This window comes from Acaromyces ingoldii, assembly GCF_003144295.1.
Source record: "Acaromyces ingoldii strain MCA 4198 unplaced genomic scaffold FA10scaffold_1, whole genome shotgun sequence".
NCBI classification, from domain to species: domain Eukaryota; kingdom Fungi; phylum Basidiomycota; class Exobasidiomycetes; order Exobasidiales; family Cryptobasidiaceae; genus Acaromyces; species Acaromyces ingoldii.
In genome coordinates this window covers 4,458,147-4,473,915 of record NW_020290247.1, presented here as the reverse complement: position 1 = coordinate 4,473,915, position 15,769 = coordinate 4,458,147, and the positions used below count along the sequence as shown (strand labels likewise).

Sequence of the window (15,769 nt, the reverse complement as noted above, 5' to 3'; positions counted from 1 at the left end):
GCTTCAGGCCCAATCCGAGGCCGAAGATGGCTGCTTGCGAAGGCTTCGACGATTGGGATACAGTCGTCGACTGAGGAGTCAAGCCAGGGACGGCGCCCTTCCAAGATGTCTGGCTAAAGTAGTGGCAGCCGTGGACGCCAGCACCGAGACTGGCTGCTGAAAGCGAAAGAAGAGCAGAGAGGGGCCCTGGTCGACGGACAGCCGAGAGCCCGTTGAAGAAGAGGTAGGTCAGGGACCAGGCGGTGACGGTGCCGGCGCCGTTCAAGCTGTCACCCTGATCAATGATGTAGCCACCGCCAGCAAAGAGCGCGGCGAAACCAGCTGCTTGCCAAAAAGGTGGCAAGCCTCGCAGCGGCGATGCTCCTCCTCCTCCTCCTCCTGCTGAGAGCGCTCTTCCCGCCGCTTGACCGAGGGGCGACTGGGTCGAGGGCGCCTTGATGCGATGATCTCTCCCTCCTGGAAAGCAAAAGGGCGCGACAACCGCAAAGGTCGATGCCAAGGCGTAGGCTGGCTTTGATGTGCGCGCCAGGTCACCGACGGCGTCTATGTAGGGCTGGAATTGAGAACTTGGGCCCTGGTTGTCGCTCATTTATTCGCTGGCGATGATGGGCAGCGGGCTCATGAAACTGAGAAGAATGTTTCAATCTATCAATGACTAGACTCACTTGTCACTTTTTGCCCGCGCCGAGCGATTAGAGAGAAGAAACACAAAAGTCCGTGCGAGAGACGCACGTGATGTCTCCCTGATCGGCCGAAGAGATTGGCCCATCCTCCCCAGTTGGACTGCATCCAACTTCCTCTGGTCGAGCTCTGCGTCGCCTTCCACCCTGACTTTGCTCGATTACGCCTCTTCACCGTCGGCAAGTATGAGCATGGATCCAGGTCCATCGTATCCGACCACCCGGCCCAAGCAGACGGTAGCCTACTTCTACGATGGCGACGTGGGCAACTACTCGTACGGGTACGGCCACCCGATGAAGCCGCATCGGATGCGCATGACGCACAACCTCGTCGTCAACTACGGCCTCGACCGGCACATGGACATCCTTCGGCCCAAGCGTGCGTCGAGGGAGCAGATGGCCGCCTTCCACACCGACGAGTATGTCGACTTCTTGAATCGCGTCAGTCCCGAGACTATGAACGATCTGACCGGCGATGGCACCCGGTGTGAGTGAAAAGGATGGACTGGGGGGAAACATGGAGAAGACGTTTGCCTGCTGACACTGAAGGATATAAAATTGGACGCTCAGACCTCATTGGAGAAGACTGCCCTGCGTTCGAAGGTCTCTGGGAGTTCTGCACGATCAGCGCAGGAGGCAGCCTGGCGGCGGCCGAGCGTATCAACTCGGGCCAGGCCGACGTGGCCATCAACTGGGCGGGCGGCCTGCACCATGCAAAGAAGAGAGAGGCCAGCGGCTTCTGCTACGTCAACGACATCGTCATGGGCATTCTCGAGCTGTTGAGGTGAGTGAGACGCATTCTCGTTTGTGTGCTGTGTCATGTATGCGGCGCATGCTCATTTTCCTCGACTCCCTCACAGAACACATCTCCGCGTGCTGTACATCGACATTGACATCCACCACGGAGACGGTGTCGAGGAGGCCTTCTACTCCACCGACCGCGTCCTCACTGTCTCCTTTCACAAGTTTGGCGATTTCTTCCCTGGCACGGGCGACGTGCGAGACATTGGCATGAAGAAGGGCAAGGGCTACGCGGTCAATGTCCCCCTCAAGGACGGTGTAGATGAAAAGGAGTTTGGCGGCATCTTTCGCCCGGTCCTCCAACACATCATGGACTGGTACAGGCCCGGAGCGGTGGTGCTTCAGTGTGGAGCTGACAGCCTGGCAGGCGACAAGCTCGGCTGCTTCAACCTGAGCATGAAGGGCCATGCCGACTGCGTCCGCTTCATGCAGTCCTTTGACGTGCCCCTCATCTGCCTCGGCGGCGGTGGCTACACGATTCGCAACGTGGCAAAGACGTGGACCTATGAGACGGGCCTGCTGGTCCACAAGGAGCTGGATGAGAACCTGCCGTTCAACGAGTACATTCAGTACTTTGGGCCAGAGTACAAGCTCGATGTGCCGCCGACGAGCATGGACAACCAGAACAGCCGCGAGTACATCGAGGGCCTCAAGGCGCGCATCATCGACAACCTGCGCAGCCTGCCCAGCGCACCGTCGGTGCAGATGCAGGAGGTGCCCCACCGGTCGCTCAACATGGCTTCGCTCGAGCTGTCCGACGACGAGGACTCGGACCTGGACGAGCGGATATCGCGCAAGCTGCGCGACGCGCACATTGAGCGCTACGGCGACGAGCTGAGCGGCGACGAAGACGACTGGGACCAGGATGGGAGCGAGATGGAGAGTGGCGCGGGCGACCTCTCGAGGCGAGGCTCTGCCACGACGGCCAAGCGGCTCCTCGGCGGCGCAGGCATGAGCAGGGGCCTGAGTGCGAGGAGCGCGGCCGCCTACTCCAATGGTGGCGGCCTTGGTCCGGGCATCGCCGGTGGGCGCCGGGGCAGCGCGCCCTGGAAAACCCAATTTGCAAACCACGACCTCGCGGCCAAGTTTGGGTCTGCCACTGGCGGCGCCAGTGCCATGCGCCCTCGCCTGGGGCCCTTTGACGACAATGCACACCAGAACGGCTTTGCAGGCGCAGGCAGGCACGCGCACAGCGACAAGCCGAAGCGGAGCTTCTTTGCCGCCCGAGCCGCTGGGCTGACGACGGCGGCGTCGAAGCGCGGGCCATTTGCAGCGTCTCAGGCGGCGCCCCTGTCGACGACGATGTACGACGACTTTGATGGGCCGACCGCCAATGGCCACGGCACGCCTGCTGCTCCAGCCACGGGTGCGCCCTCGGCTGCCAACTCCGAGGCGGCAGACAGCCCGGTGCCGTCGTCGGCGATGCGAGACTCGCCCATGGTCTCGTAGTAGTAGCCAGCCACAGTTCAGTCAAAGTTCTGTCTGTCAGCCCTCCGAGGCAAAAGATCATGTCACTTAGATGCTTGTAATTGTACTTGTATTGGGTCCTTTCTCTATCATTCACCGTCGATGCTGGTGCTGCTGTTTGAGCGATGGCGGTGCCTTTTCTCTCAGCTTCTTTGAAAGAAAATTCCACCCCCCACCCCCCAGCGCCATTTCTCACCTCTTTTTGTATCTCAGCCTCGTGTCCGCGCTCTTCGCCGACGAAGCGGAAGAAGCCATCGGCAAGGACCATGTCCGTGCGACGTAGCCCAGCAGCGCCCAGAGCGTCGGCACCCAATGGAGCGCCATGAGCGCCAGCGCCTGGCCCGTCGTGTATTGCCGCCTGTGCGCCGCGTCGGCCGCATCTGACTTCACGACTGCGCTGCCGTGTCCGTCGTCGTCGTCGTCGTCGTTGTCGTCGCTGTATGCGTCCCAGTCTTTTCGTCCGCCCGGCCAGTGCGACGAGGCGCGGAGCGACTGGTGCGTCTGCACGCTCGCGGGTCGGAGGTAGGCGAGCAGGACGGCGTGTGCGACGAGGGGCAGGAGAAACTGCGCGGCGCGAATCGCGCGCCAGACCGATGCCGCGGGCGCCTGCGCCTGCGCATGTCGGGGCCGATGAGGGTGCAGATGGAGGAGGTGGAGCGCATTGCTGAGGAGCATCAGCGCAGCGTACGCCCACGGGAGTCCATCCAGGGCCGCAAGGAGAAGCTGGAGGACGGCGACGACCAAGGTGAGGCGGCGCGAGACGACGAGCGCGGCCGAGGGACGCTCCTCGATCCAGTTGCAGAGCCCAAGGAGGCCCGCGGCGATGCAGAGCAGCAGCGCCAACACGGCAAGGAGCCCGACGAGGTAGGTGAGCGGCTCGAGAAGCATCGCTTCTCGCCTCGCCTTGTCTCGTTGCTGTCGTTGCCCTCGCGGCAACGATCTTCTCAATTCAAAGCCCCCAAAAAATAAGACTGAGAATAGAGAAACAAAAGTGCAGATGCAGTGAGACGGAGAGAGACGCGCGCGCACAGACAGTCGGTGTCAAGAAATAGATGAGAATGGGTATTGCTATGCAGCCAAAGAGGGATCCAGCATTGCTAGTACACGCTCAGACACACAGAGTAGGAGCCGCGTCCCTGCTACTTCAGTCACCGACGACGGCTGCTCTCTGTCGTCGTCGTCGTCGTCGTCGTGTAGGTCGATGAGATCGGCCTCATGCGCTTCGCTCGTGCGACGAGGGGCCGGCGAGAGAAAGGGATCCAGGGCTCGTTTGATCGACTTTCTCCGCGCATCTTCAGTCAGACCGAGCAGAATCTGGGGGCTGGGTGGGTAGACTGTAGCGAGTGTGGTCAGCAACGCCAGCGACACAAATTGGCAGGGCATGCGTCGGTGCTGCTCACCCGAGATGCGGTGCGACAATAGTCGGACCAGCTCGTCGTACTCTCTGTGCTGCACCAGGAGGGGCGGTTCCACAGCCGAAGGGGGAGGAGGCTGGTTCTGAGACTCGACGAGGGCTTCGCGAGCCAGTCGAATCCACCCCGCCACCTTATTTGGTGTCAAGAACTCAACAGCTTGCTCTTCAATCCGTCTTTGGCCAGACCAGACTCGACCAGTCAGCAAAGTTGAGAAGGAAGAAAGCAGAAAGACTCACCTAGCAATGGACTGGTCAAGGTGCCACAAGGCAGAAAGCTGGCAGATCCAGACGAAAAACGAGCCGAGAGCCCTTTTCGGCAGCTCGAGAGCTTCCACGGCCAAGTGCACCGTTGGGAGGATCGACACGACGCTGCTTTTGCTGCTGGTACTCCTGCCGCTGTTGCTTCCATTGGCAGCTGCTCGCTTCTGACGCAGTCTGGACCCTCGAGCTGGAGCCTCGCTGCTCCGGCGCAGCTCGGCATTGGGTGTGAAGAGGTCGAGATAGGACCTGACGACAAGAGGCATCAACATCGACGCAAGCGCATACAATCCGTGCAGCAGGCTCGTCGCAATCGAGCCAACATCGACGGTGTGCTCCTGTGACGCTGGTGACACTGGTGACGCTGGTGACGCTGGTGACAGAGAAGCCTGTGATGACAACGAAGACGAGATAGAGAGGTCTCTGCCCATGAGTTGGCCGATGGCGCGGACGAGCACCCATGTCCCGCGACCTCTGATCCGAAGCTGATTGGTTATCGAGCCCTTGATGACGTCCCTCAGGATGGCAACTTGAGCTTCGGAGCTACTCTGCTCTAACGGAAGCAACGCCTCGAGAAGGGACTGCAAGAGCGAGTCAATGTAAGCCTCTGAGACGTGCAAGCGACCATGTCGAGAGACGGACAGGGCCGGGTGCGGATTTGACGCAAGGTAGACTTGGGATGCCGTCGGGCCGCCCGCTAGTGACCCGAATGACGGGTAGACATCGGACGCCCTTCGATATTCGCGGTAGTGCTGTATGAGCAGCGCCGGCAGCTCCTCGGACACGAAAAGAGAGAGGACGCTGCTGCTCGTGCCGGACGACGTGGACGCAGCTCTAAATGCGACCTGGAGCGCCGAGCGGAGCGCAATCACGGTTTCGACAATGAAGTCACGGTCCTGGGTAATGCGAGCATACCACGGCAAGATGGCCTGCCGCACCACCTGAGCCAAGAGCAGCTGGCTTTCGAGATCGGCCTGCGCCCATCGTTCTGCCTGCCCCTCGTCGGAAAAGGGCAGGAGGGGCGTCACCCTTCCCTTTCCCTCCTCGTGCTTGTCTGCCTGCGATGGGTAGAAGAGACGACGGAGCTGCGCCACGGACGGCGGCTCCTCTTGCCCTTGCATCATGCCATCCTTCTTGGCTGCCTTGCCTTGACCAGTCTGGGCACTCGAAAAAAAATCAAGGGATACCGGTAGTTGAAACAGACGTATTGCGAGCACGTGTCAAGGTAAAAGGCGGACCCGACGTCCGTAAATGTCGGTCCCCGGAGGGAGAAGGAGCTAAAATAAGTCCTATCTGGCCTAGAAGCAAGAGTTGCGTGTTCTTGAAGACATTACAGAAACGCTATCAAAAAAATTCTCTCCATCGCCGACCGGGCAATTGATATGTATGCACATCTGCATGTCCAGCGTGATCGTTGGGACACGGTTCTCCTGCTCAGAATAGTGGAAGAATCGCTGTTTCATTTTATCCTCGGTCACAAACCTGATGGTCCCCCATGGGCATCGGCGATGTGTCTCCGGAAGTAGTCAAGCAGTGCAAAGCTCCGGTCATCGTGGTAGTAATGTAGTGTAGCTGTGCATGCACTGACTAAAACTGCCACTACTACTACAACTACTGTTTATCTTGTTAGCGTGGCTCAAGCTGCCTGCTGCTGCGCTTCTCTTTAAATTCGTTGCCGAAGAGCCTACGAAAGTGCGCTACGGTACCTTACGATTTGCTCGTTTTTGAGTTTGCTGCATTCAAATCGATAGGCATTTGCTCGCTCCTCGCTACTTTGGTGGAGTCCCGGAAGATGAAAGGGCCGAGATCACTTCCCGTCGCTGCAGGCTTAAAGTAGTGGCAATTTCATTCTCAAGCAGCTCGTCTCTGGGGTCGAAAGCAGGGAGACGAGAGGCGCAGAATATAATCCATGAAGCTCCTGCGCAATTTTTGCCAAGGGTCGGTCTCCTGTTGGCTCGCCAAAAATTTAGTAAGCGTGTAGTAGTAGCACGTAGGTGCCGGGAGCTTGGGACGAACGATGCCCCAACTTTCCTTCTTCCCATTGACGATTCAACAAGGGTGCTCTCGGCTTGTCTCAGATTAGCGGGGGAGGAATGCGTCCTTGATCTGCACGCTCTGGTTTCGGAAGAGCCACTTAGCAGACGAAAAGCATAAAAAGAAGAGAGAAAAAAAATAGAGTAGGGCACAAGGGACGGTGACGCGACACCGTACGGCGATCAGAGAGAGGGCCCGGTGCGCGTGTCTTCGAGGCACGGATCGTCGCATTGTCTCCTGTCGCTCTCTAGCGGAAGACGAGCTGGCCTGCGTCTGATTTGTCGACAAAAGGTTCGCACGTCGGAGCCGTCGCCGCCCGGCCTCGCACGGGACTCCATCTTGCAGCGATAAATTTCGGTTTCGCTGTCACGGCCTCATCGTTCTTCGCCCCTCTCGCACTCTTTTTCTGTCCTTCGGTAACTTTCGTTTGGGCAGATCCCTGTCGTCCCTTTTTCTGCTTTGCACAGCTCTACAGCATTGTCGTCATCGTCGCTTCCGTCGTTCACTTTTCTTCTTGATCCTATCCGCTCCGTCGCATCAAATTTCCTCTCTCTCTCTCTCTTTCTCTCGCACTCGCAATTCCTCCGTCTATCGCAAAGCATCGCCTTCATATCTATTATATCACCGCATTGCATCTCGCTCGGCCAGCGTCTCGACTTGTACAGCTTGAACATCCGAATCAACCCCGAAGGAGGAGATCGAAATCTTCTAAAAGAAAAAGAAAACCCAGCAGCGCGGCGGAGACAGCGACGGCAAGAGCATCAGGAGCGACACGAGATTGGTCGCGGATTTGAACACGTTGTGCAGGCCACATTACACGCCGCCCCGAAGACCAACGACGGGCCGCTTCATCACGAAGCGGTGATCTGGGCAAGGGGGGAGAGGACAAGGACACACGTAGCAAAACTCAGGGCGAGGGACGACTGCCCAGCAATCGGCCAAGCGAGTCTCCAGGCACCCCTCACACCCTATTAGACCTCCTCTATATCCTTCCTTTCCTCTCTCCTTTCGCCACCCTTCTTTCCTTTTGCCCCTTCTTTACTTTGCTTGTCGCCACTATCCCCCTTGTCTCCATCCTACCTTTGTCGCCCTCGCTCATCTCTTTGCTTCCTTCGCTTGTCTCCTCTTGTCATTCGCTCTTCCTCCGTTGCACCTCCTCCGTTGCACCTCCGCCCGTTCGTCCACCAGTCCACTCGTCCGTCCTCTCCTCGTCCCTTTCGCACGTCTGTCCGCGCAGGAAACAAGTCGAAGCAGCATTCAGCAATCCCGTTTGTCGAGCATGCAGCCTCAACACTCTGAGCAAGAGCAAACCCACCAATCACCATCAAACACCATCTCGAACGACCGACCGTTTGCGAGAGACGAAAGTGGGCAACGACAACAACAACAACAGGAACAGGCGCAGCCACAGATTGTTCCGAAGCGAGACAAGCAAGAAGACATGCTAGCTTCCTGGACGGACAGCGCAGCCGAGCATCGCACCCTCACGTCGGGGTTCTCGGTAAGCACGGCACACCTCTCAATCTCCTGAACACTCTGTGACACACTACTGACGATCACCCATCATGCACAGCATGGGCCTCTGGATATGCCTTCGCCTCTTGTCTCGCCGTCTTCGGCGCTTGGACGAACCCCGACGTCAGAGACGGCCTCGACACTCTACGAGAGCAGCATCTCAGGCCATGTACACCTCACTTCGCCCACCTCGCCCCGTCATGTAAGCGACCTCAAGCAGATTCCCATCTTTCAACCCACCGCACAGGGTGGGTGGACCCATCGCGACCTTGCACCTCAGTCCGATGAGGCACGGTATAGAAACCTGCCACCCAGGACTCCGACAGCGGATCCAGGCCCTTCACCGACGCCTTTTGACTTTGCGCACATCAAGGCGTGGCACGACTCGGCCCCTCGACGGAGCGACGAGCTTCCTTCGCTCTTTGCGGGTTTCGACGAGCAGGCGGCAGCGGCACAAGCAGCAGCAGCAGCAGCACCGTGGGGTCTTCCTAAGATGGCATCTGACGCGCAGCCCGACGAGAGGTCAACGCCGTTGACGACTGCGTATCACGAGGCCGACGCCCGCGCAGCATTTGAGTGGCAACAGATCCTCAGCCAGCATCAGCAGCAGCATCAACAGCAGCAGCAGCATCAGCATCAGCATCAGCAATTGCAACAGCAGCAACAGTCACAGCAACAGCAACAGCAGCAGCAACAACAGCAAGCTCAGCTGAAGCTGCTTGCCGATGCGCCATCCACAACACCGCCGCAGGAGTTCAGCATCTTTGTGGGCGACCTGAGCCCAGATCTGCGCGAAGAGGACCTCGTCAACCAGTTTCTCCAGCCACCGCCTTGGCCTCCTTCGCATCCGTATGCCATCGCGCACGGCCATGCGCAGCAGAGACAGGGCAACTACACCACGTCATCTAGGGTCGGTCCTGCACCCTTCCTCTCTACCAAGACGGCAAAGGTGAGTGCATTGCTAGCTTGCTTCCCTTGTGTCTGCTTGGTGCTAAAGAACTTGCCATCCGCCTTTCTGCAGATCATGACCGACCAGGTAACGGGTGCCTCTCGTGGTTTTGGCTTTGTGCGCTTCAACCAGGAACAGGACTGCACGAGAGCTCTTGTCGAGATGCAAGGGGTCGTCATCTCGCCCAGCACCGGTGGCCCAGGACGGCCGCTTCGCGTGTGTACCGCAACGCCAAAGAATCGCAACAATGCTGGTGCGGCCCCCATGACGCAGCAGGCCCTCACCGAGAGCATCATGAAGCACACTCAGGCCCAGGCGCGCGCTCAGGCCGAGGCTATGGTCAGTCCCAGCCGCTCGTCGCACGCCGCGGGTGCATTCGGCCTGCCCTCTCCCCTGTCCTCTGTCTCACCGTCGCAGCCGCCTCCCCGCCTGGCCTCGCCCAGCTTCTCGCCGTCGAGCAGCTCCTATCCTCGATCAACGCCTACGCAGAGCACATTCACCGCTCTTTCCGCCTCGGCATCGAACACACTGCCGACATCGGCCAGCGCCCTCGACCCAAACAATACGACGGTGTTTGTCGGCGGTCTGTCCTCGCTCATTTCCGAAGACACGCTCAAGTCCTTCTTCCAGCCGTTTGGCGAGATCACCTACGTCAAGATCCCACCTGGAAAGGGCTGTGGCTTTGTCCAATTCGTCCGCAAGGTGGATGCTGAACGGGCGATTGAGCGAATGCAAGGCTTTCCGGCCGGAGGCGGTCGAATCCGCCTAAGCTGGGGCAGGAGCCAAGGGGACAAAGCAGCTGCTGCGGCTGCTCAGGCCGCTGCCAGCGCCTCGCATCTCCGTGCCGCCGCTTCGCTCGTGGGGCTTGAGAGCCTGACCCAAGAGCAGCTCACGGCGCTGGGCAACCTCGGCAGCGTCCTGACGGCGAGTGCAACTGGCCATTCCCCTCTTGATCTCAGCTCAGCACTCTTCAACAAAGCCGTGCTCAACGATGGTCTTTCTCTTGGTGGCCATTTGCAGCAACAGCAGCAACAGCAACAGCAGCAGCAGCAGCAGCAGCAGCAGCAGCAGCAGCAGCAGCAGAAGGACTCGTCGTCTTACAGTCAAATCGAATCGGGTCACTCGAGGAGCTACATGCAGAATAGCAGCGATTTTCGAGACAGTCCTACCCTCAATTATGTCCATCAGCGTCTCGCCGACCCTGCGAGGAACATGGCTACCTCGCATTCCATGCCTTCCATTGACATCCATCGGAACGATGCGACGGGCATGGAAACGCTCCTTGCGAGCCTCAATCTCGGCTCCGACAAGCTCTCTAGCAGTGGCAATCTGGAACGGGAAAGGGGCTGGTCTGCGCCCCTCGTCTCTCCTCGGCCTGCTTCCTTGTCGACGTCGACGGTCCCGACCTTTGCTCCTCGTCCTTCCCACTCTTCTTTTCTCAACTCGTCTGCTTTTACGCCATTTTCACCCACGGCATCGCCTGCTCCCTCGAGTTCGGGTCTCGCCAGCAGCGCCGTTGATGGGCCTAGCGACGCCTCGAGCTCTTACCAGCGCCAACAGTTCCAGCGATTTCTCGATCGGCAGAAAGACGAGCAGCAGCAGCAGCAGCAGCAAGAGCGGCGAGACTGGCCCTCGGCCTCGTTCATTCCGTCCATTTCGCCAGACAAGGAAGAGAGCCCGAGCAACAGAACGGGAGATGGACAAAATGCAGGATCTAGCAGCACGGGGGCAAAGACACCCCCGTCATCCTCTTCTTTGTCTTTCCACAGGCACTCTCCTCCATCAAATACGCCCTAAAGAGCGGCCGACAACCCGGAGCGGTTTCATGACAGTGCCGCGACACTCCAATGCCGCGGAACGGTCACAACAAAGCAAAGAAAACGAAACTAGAGAGAATTCTTCTTCCGACACAGTCAACCTCATCCCTTCCGACGATGTTTTCGGTCACGGCATGGCATGCATCCCGACGTCCAGATCCCTTCTTTCGCATCGTACATCTTTTCCTCGTCGTCATCATCAAAATTGTGTTGCTGTGTTCCCCCCATCGGGTCAATGTCACCAGTCCGCGCTTCGCTTACTTTTCCTCCGCCCTTTACAAAGCATTCGCTTACACGCTTCCAGTGTAGGAAAAGCGAAGGGGAAAAGGTCGAAAACGATACATCGTATTCGCTTCTTTCCCAGCGGCCGATTCCAGCTGCTTTGCCACAAGGGGAAAAGGGAAAAGATATCCGAAGCCAACCACCAGAAGAAGGGACGACTAGCCACCCACGGCCGAGCTTCTCTGGCCCTGTGCTGCTGCTCCTCCCTTCTCACTCTACTTTCCTCGCCTCTCTTTCATATCTCTCGCTTTCATCTCAGTCCGATGCTATGAATGTCTTGGTGTACCAACTTTCTGTTTGTAATTTTCATGAGTTTCTTCCGATCGCTCCAACGAGCCCTCACCAGAGAAGAATGCGTGAAGGGGCTTTTGACGTGAACCTGCTTTACTTTCTCTAAAAGCCGCATGTACCACTGCCCCTTCTTTCATTTACCATCCTTGCGGTGCAGAGAAGGCACGGCGACTCAATCCGACTTCGGCTGTCTCGCCAAGATCGTGGCAATCCAGAGTGCTTTGCTGGGGGGATGAAGGCAAGGTTAGCCGCGCTACAGCATGAAATTTACTCTAGTCCAAATCGTTGATCCCACGCGATCTGACTCAAGTCGATGTCCGCGGAGGTGAAGTGAGTCAAGGTCTTTTTGAGATTTTGCTGCTCCACTACGACCGCGCCAAAGTGCAGACAGAGAAGGGGCGAGGAACACACAGAGAGAGAGGGAGAGGGTGAGAGATGGAGGAAATGGAGCGGTAGATCACCCACTCCTTCTTCGCAACGACAACGACGATGTGCGAACAGGTCAGGCAGGCGATGCTCTCGAGTCTGAGCGGCATGACGCTGGCCACGCTCAAGGCGCTCAAAGCGCTGCCGAAGCTCGAAAAGGCCCTCGATGATTTCCTTGCGTCGAGTCGAGACGAAAGTGAGCAAAAGAAACTCGAGAAAAAGGTCAAACCGCTGCTGCTCGATGCAGGTGCTGGAAGAGCGGCGACGGCAGAGATCCTGGCCAAGTGGAAGAATTGGAAAGAGAAGCAGGTTACCGAGGACAAGCCAGCGGAAGAAAAGCGCGAGCAAGCATCGGGATTGGCGTCGACAGCTCTTCCTGCAGCCTCAGAGGCTCCCATTGAAGGCACACATGCCAAGAAACAGCCAACAAAGAAGCGCGAGAGAGCAATGGCGAAGGCCACACCCGATAATATGGTGGACAAAGACCAGGGCGACTTGCTGGCATCGCACCTGGACAAAGGGCTGGCCATCAAGGCGACGAGCCAGGAATCTCGCTTTCACACCGAGGCCATCGATACCGAGACAAAGGAGATTGATCTCAAAGATGTCACGGTGGCCATAGAGGAGCGCATGCTCCTCGACGACGCCCATCTGCGCATCAAGGAAGGTGTGCACTACGGTCTCGTCGGTCGGAACGGGATAGGCAAGAGCACGCTGCTCAAAGCCATGGCAGACCGAATCATCCCGGGACTTCCCAACAATGTCAAAATACTCTTGGTCTCGCAGCTCGAGACGGAGCAGCTCGTCCTCTCTGGCTCCTCTGACCAGGCTTCTGTCCTCGAGGCCGTTTTAAGCGGGGATAGGGACCGAGCAAACACAGAGAGAGAGGCCGAGCAGCTTGGACGGGCGCTCGACTCGCAGGACGAAGGGCAGATCCAGCAGGCCACGAGCAAGATCCTTTTTCAAAGAGCCTGGGAGCACCTCGAGGAAGCACGCAAGATTTCTAGCAAGCGAAGTGGCACACGGGGTGCCCAGGCAAGAAAGGATCTTCTGGCGGCAGAGGATCGCTATGAATGCGCCAAGAAGGAGTGAGCTTCTTTTCAGGTCGTGACTAGATTGGTATCTTACTCAACTACTCCTCCCTCCCGCAGAGTCAGCACGCCCTCGAAAGACAGAGACTGGCAGCAGGAGGCGGTCTCGCTGCATGCAAAAGCGCTCTCCTATCTCGATGAAGTCGACGCCTCGACAGCCCCGGTCCGCGCCCGACAGATCCTCACTGGCCTCGGTTTCAGCGAAGAGCGCATCATGGGCCCATACACTGCTCTTTCGGGCGGCTGGCGTTCTCGTCTCGCACTCGCTTCGGCACTCCTGCAGCCGACCCACGTCCTGCTTCTCGACGAGCCCGTCAACTTCCTGGACCTGCCCAGTATTCTCTGGCTCCAGGGTTGGATCCATGAATGCGCACATTCCGTCGTCGTCGTGGCTCACGATGTAGAGGTGAGATTCTCCTCGCATTCCTCCCTTTGGCGTTGCGATCGATCGAAATGCTCATCACTTGCAACTGCAGTTTCTCAACTCGGTAGCTCAAGAGCTCATCATTCTGCGCAAGTCGAAACTGACCTACTTTGACGGTAACTTGGCCGAGTTTGAAGCGACGCAACGCGCCAACCTCAAAGATGCGCTGCGGAAGCAGGAAGCCCTCGACAAGAAGCGTGACCAGATGCAAAAGTCGATTGCCGACAATGCCAAGCAGGCCAGAAAGACGGGCGACGACAACAAGCTCAAGATGATCAAGTCCAGGCAGAGGAAGCTCGACGATCGATGGGGTATCGAGACCAATGCAAAGGGACATCGGTTCAAGGTCAGTATCTTTAATCCTACTCTTTCCTTCCCATCTACTGTCAAGGAGGTGCTTTTCGGGGTCGCACACTGACGGAGCAATCTTCGATTTCAGCTCAATCGCGACTTTGGAGGCTATCATCTGACCAGTCGAGGCGAGGTGGACATCGACGTGCCCGATGCGCCCGTCCGCTTCGCCTTTCCTGATCCGCCACCAATGCGCCACGCCGGCTCACTTCTTGACTTTGACGATGTCACCTTTGCCTACCCAGGAAAGCGACCGGTGCTCTCCAACGTCAAGCTCACTATCGATCGCGGAGAGAGGGTCGCGCTCGTAGGTCCAAATGGACATGGAAAGACGACACTCGTGCAGCTCGCCATGGGCAGCCGTCTCCCCACTCGGGGAAGCGTGACGCGGCACACCAGACTAAGGATGGCTATCTACGCCCAGGACACGGCCACACAGCTCACGAGCTGCGACGTACCAGCACTTCAACATTTCATGCAAGAGAAGCAGCTTTCTACCGACGAAGCTGCCACTGCCCGCGGCTTTCTGGCGCAAATGGGCCTCCGAGGGCCACAGGCTGTTGATGCTCTGCCCGTTCGAATGCTCAGCGGTGGTCAAAAGGTCCGCCTGGGCCTGGCTATGATCATGTGGGATGCACCTGACCTCGTCATATTGGACGAGGTCACGACCCATCTCGACAGCGACACGATCGAGGCCCTGGTAGAGGCACTCTCGACCTATGAGGGAGCCGTCATTCTCATTTCACACGATCGGCACGCTGTGAAGAGAATCGTGGAGAGGAAGGGAAGGCGAGCAGAGGGTCAAGAAGAGGACGAGGATGGAGAGCGATCGGATGAGGAGGAGAGCCAACCAGGCGCACCAGGCCGCACTTATCTGGTCCAGCACGGAAAACTCAGATTGCTCGAGGCCGGCGTGCAAGACTATGTCCAGATGGTTGAAAGACAGCTGTAATTCCTGCAATGCATCCTTGCTTCCCACCGCCAACTTCCCCAGTCCTGCCATCTAAAGACTCTTTCCCATGCTGTTGACAACGTTTGAAATCAGCATGCCAGCAATGAGAAGGAAGCAACGAGGCAAACAAAATGACTCACAACTTTCTCTTCGTAAAGGCCAGCCACCACTTGCTGGGCTTTCCATCGATGTAGATCTTTTCGATGAGACGCAGCGCTGTCTCCTGCCTGGCCTGCGTCAAGTACGCCCGTAGTTGTTCTGTTCCGACGACGCTCTCTCCATCAGCCAATCGAGCTATGTGCGGATACGTTGATACACTCACCAGCCTCTGTCCGATTCGCAGGGACCTGGTACAGGTTGTTGAGGGGGAAAGCCGCGTCCCCAGGCAAGGAGAAGGAGTCGACGGCGAGGGTGCTGAGCTGCTTGATTGCCTCGTTCTGGCTCATCGGCACACGGGCGCCCGCAATGACACCAAGGCATTGTGAGATGAAGAGAATGAGGTAGATGAGGAGCCGGTCGGCACCGCCCTTGATCTCAAAGTTGCGAAAGAGGGAGTTGGCGCGGAAGAGGTCGAGCGACTCGTCGATGATGTCCATCGCCTCTGTGTCGATTGGCGGAGGCGCCGGTCCGCGGACCTTGGAATGGAAGGGGAGCAGCGTCACATTGGCAATGGATGCCACCTGGTCTGGCGAGACGTCGTTGTACGCAGAGTGGTAGGCCGGCATCGTTTCCCTCTTCTTCTCCGCCTTTCTTCTCGGTGAGGTCGTGTGCTGGGTCACCGAGTGGAGATGGGTTGCGCTGGTCGTCGCCAGGGCCTTTCAGGGCCACGTGCAGCGCGGCCAGTCACACAAAATATGTCCGTGCATATGGGCGGATCCAACGTAAAGTCTCTGGTTTTGGTCAGCCAGCCCCCCCTCTCTTCCAGTAAGGGGATCGACTCGAGCAGAGAGCATGAGGGCAGCAGCATGAGCGATAGTGGACAGCAGGAGGCTGCCAGCACCCCGCCCGAAGCGAGCG

The 15,769-nt window shown here is 58.1% G+C and overlaps 7 protein-coding genes across 7 annotated transcripts; 4 read left to right on the top strand and 3 right to left on the bottom strand.

Moving 5' to 3' along the window:
• The first annotated feature begins 801 nt into the window (after window positions 1-801).
• Window positions 802-3,026, top strand: FA10DRAFT_238440 (hypothetical protein). Its single transcript, XM_025519140.1, has 3 exons — window positions 802-1,167; window positions 1,251-1,464; window positions 1,541-3,026. Exons 1-3 carry the CDS (start codon window positions 867-869, stop codon window positions 2,928-2,930), a joined length of 1,905 nt encoding a protein of 634 aa, XP_025381617.1. The 5' UTR covers window positions 802-866; the 3' UTR covers window positions 2,931-3,026.
• Window positions 2,984-3,965, bottom strand: FA10DRAFT_48643 (hypothetical protein). Its single transcript, XM_025525512.1, has 2 exons — window positions 3,145-3,965; window positions 2,984-3,059 (listed from the first exon to the last, which is right to left on the bottom strand). The coding sequence occupies exons 1-2, from the start codon at window positions 3,834-3,836 to the stop codon at window positions 3,038-3,040; spliced, it is 714 nt and encodes a 237-aa protein (XP_025381616.1). The 5' UTR covers window positions 3,837-3,965; the 3' UTR covers window positions 2,984-3,037.
• A 431-nt stretch (window positions 3,966-4,396) lies between these two features.
• Window positions 4,397-6,028, bottom strand: FA10DRAFT_48640 (hypothetical protein). The gene is made up of 2 exons (XM_025525511.1): window positions 4,600-6,028; window positions 4,397-4,525 (listed from the first exon to the last, which is right to left on the bottom strand). Exons 1-2 carry the CDS (start codon window positions 5,742-5,744, stop codon window positions 4,513-4,515), a joined length of 1,158 nt encoding a protein of 385 aa, XP_025381615.1. The 5' UTR covers window positions 5,745-6,028; the 3' UTR covers window positions 4,397-4,512.
• A 1,905-nt stretch (window positions 6,029-7,933) lies between these two features.
• FA10DRAFT_283993 (hypothetical protein) lies at window positions 7,934-10,915 on the top strand (the record flags this gene model as incomplete). The annotated part of the gene is made up of 3 exons (XM_025523883.1): window positions 7,934-8,155; window positions 8,228-9,118; window positions 9,191-10,915. 3 exons carry the CDS (start codon window positions 7,934-7,936, stop codon window positions 10,913-10,915), a joined length of 2,838 nt encoding a protein of 945 aa, XP_025381614.1.
• Window positions 10,916-10,994: 79 nt separating this feature from the next.
• Window positions 10,995-11,730, top strand: FA10DRAFT_48603 (hypothetical protein). Its single transcript, XM_025525510.1, has one exon. The coding sequence runs from the start codon at window positions 11,075-11,077 to the stop codon at window positions 11,612-11,614; it is 540 nt and encodes a 179-aa protein (XP_025381613.1). The 5' UTR covers window positions 10,995-11,074; the 3' UTR covers window positions 11,615-11,730.
• A 675-nt stretch (window positions 11,731-12,405) lies between these two features.
• FA10DRAFT_225657 (P-loop containing nucleoside triphosphate hydrolase protein) lies at window positions 12,406-14,752 on the top strand (the record flags this gene model as incomplete). The annotated part of the gene is made up of 4 exons (XM_025518650.1): window positions 12,406-13,022; window positions 13,086-13,431; window positions 13,502-13,795; window positions 13,889-14,752. The coding sequence occupies 4 exons, from the start codon at window positions 12,406-12,408 to the stop codon at window positions 14,750-14,752; spliced, it is 2,121 nt and encodes a 706-aa protein (XP_025381612.1).
• Window positions 14,753-14,803: 51 nt separating this feature from the next.
• Window positions 14,804-15,477, bottom strand: FA10DRAFT_271091 (putative ARC18-subunit of the Arp2/3 complex; the record flags this gene model as incomplete). The annotated part of the gene is made up of 3 exons (XM_025523087.1): window positions 14,804-14,822; window positions 14,893-15,010; window positions 15,075-15,477. The coding sequence occupies 3 exons, from the start codon at window positions 15,475-15,477 to the stop codon at window positions 14,804-14,806; spliced, it is 540 nt and encodes a 179-aa protein (XP_025381611.1).
• Window positions 15,478-15,769: the final 292 nt, after the last annotated feature.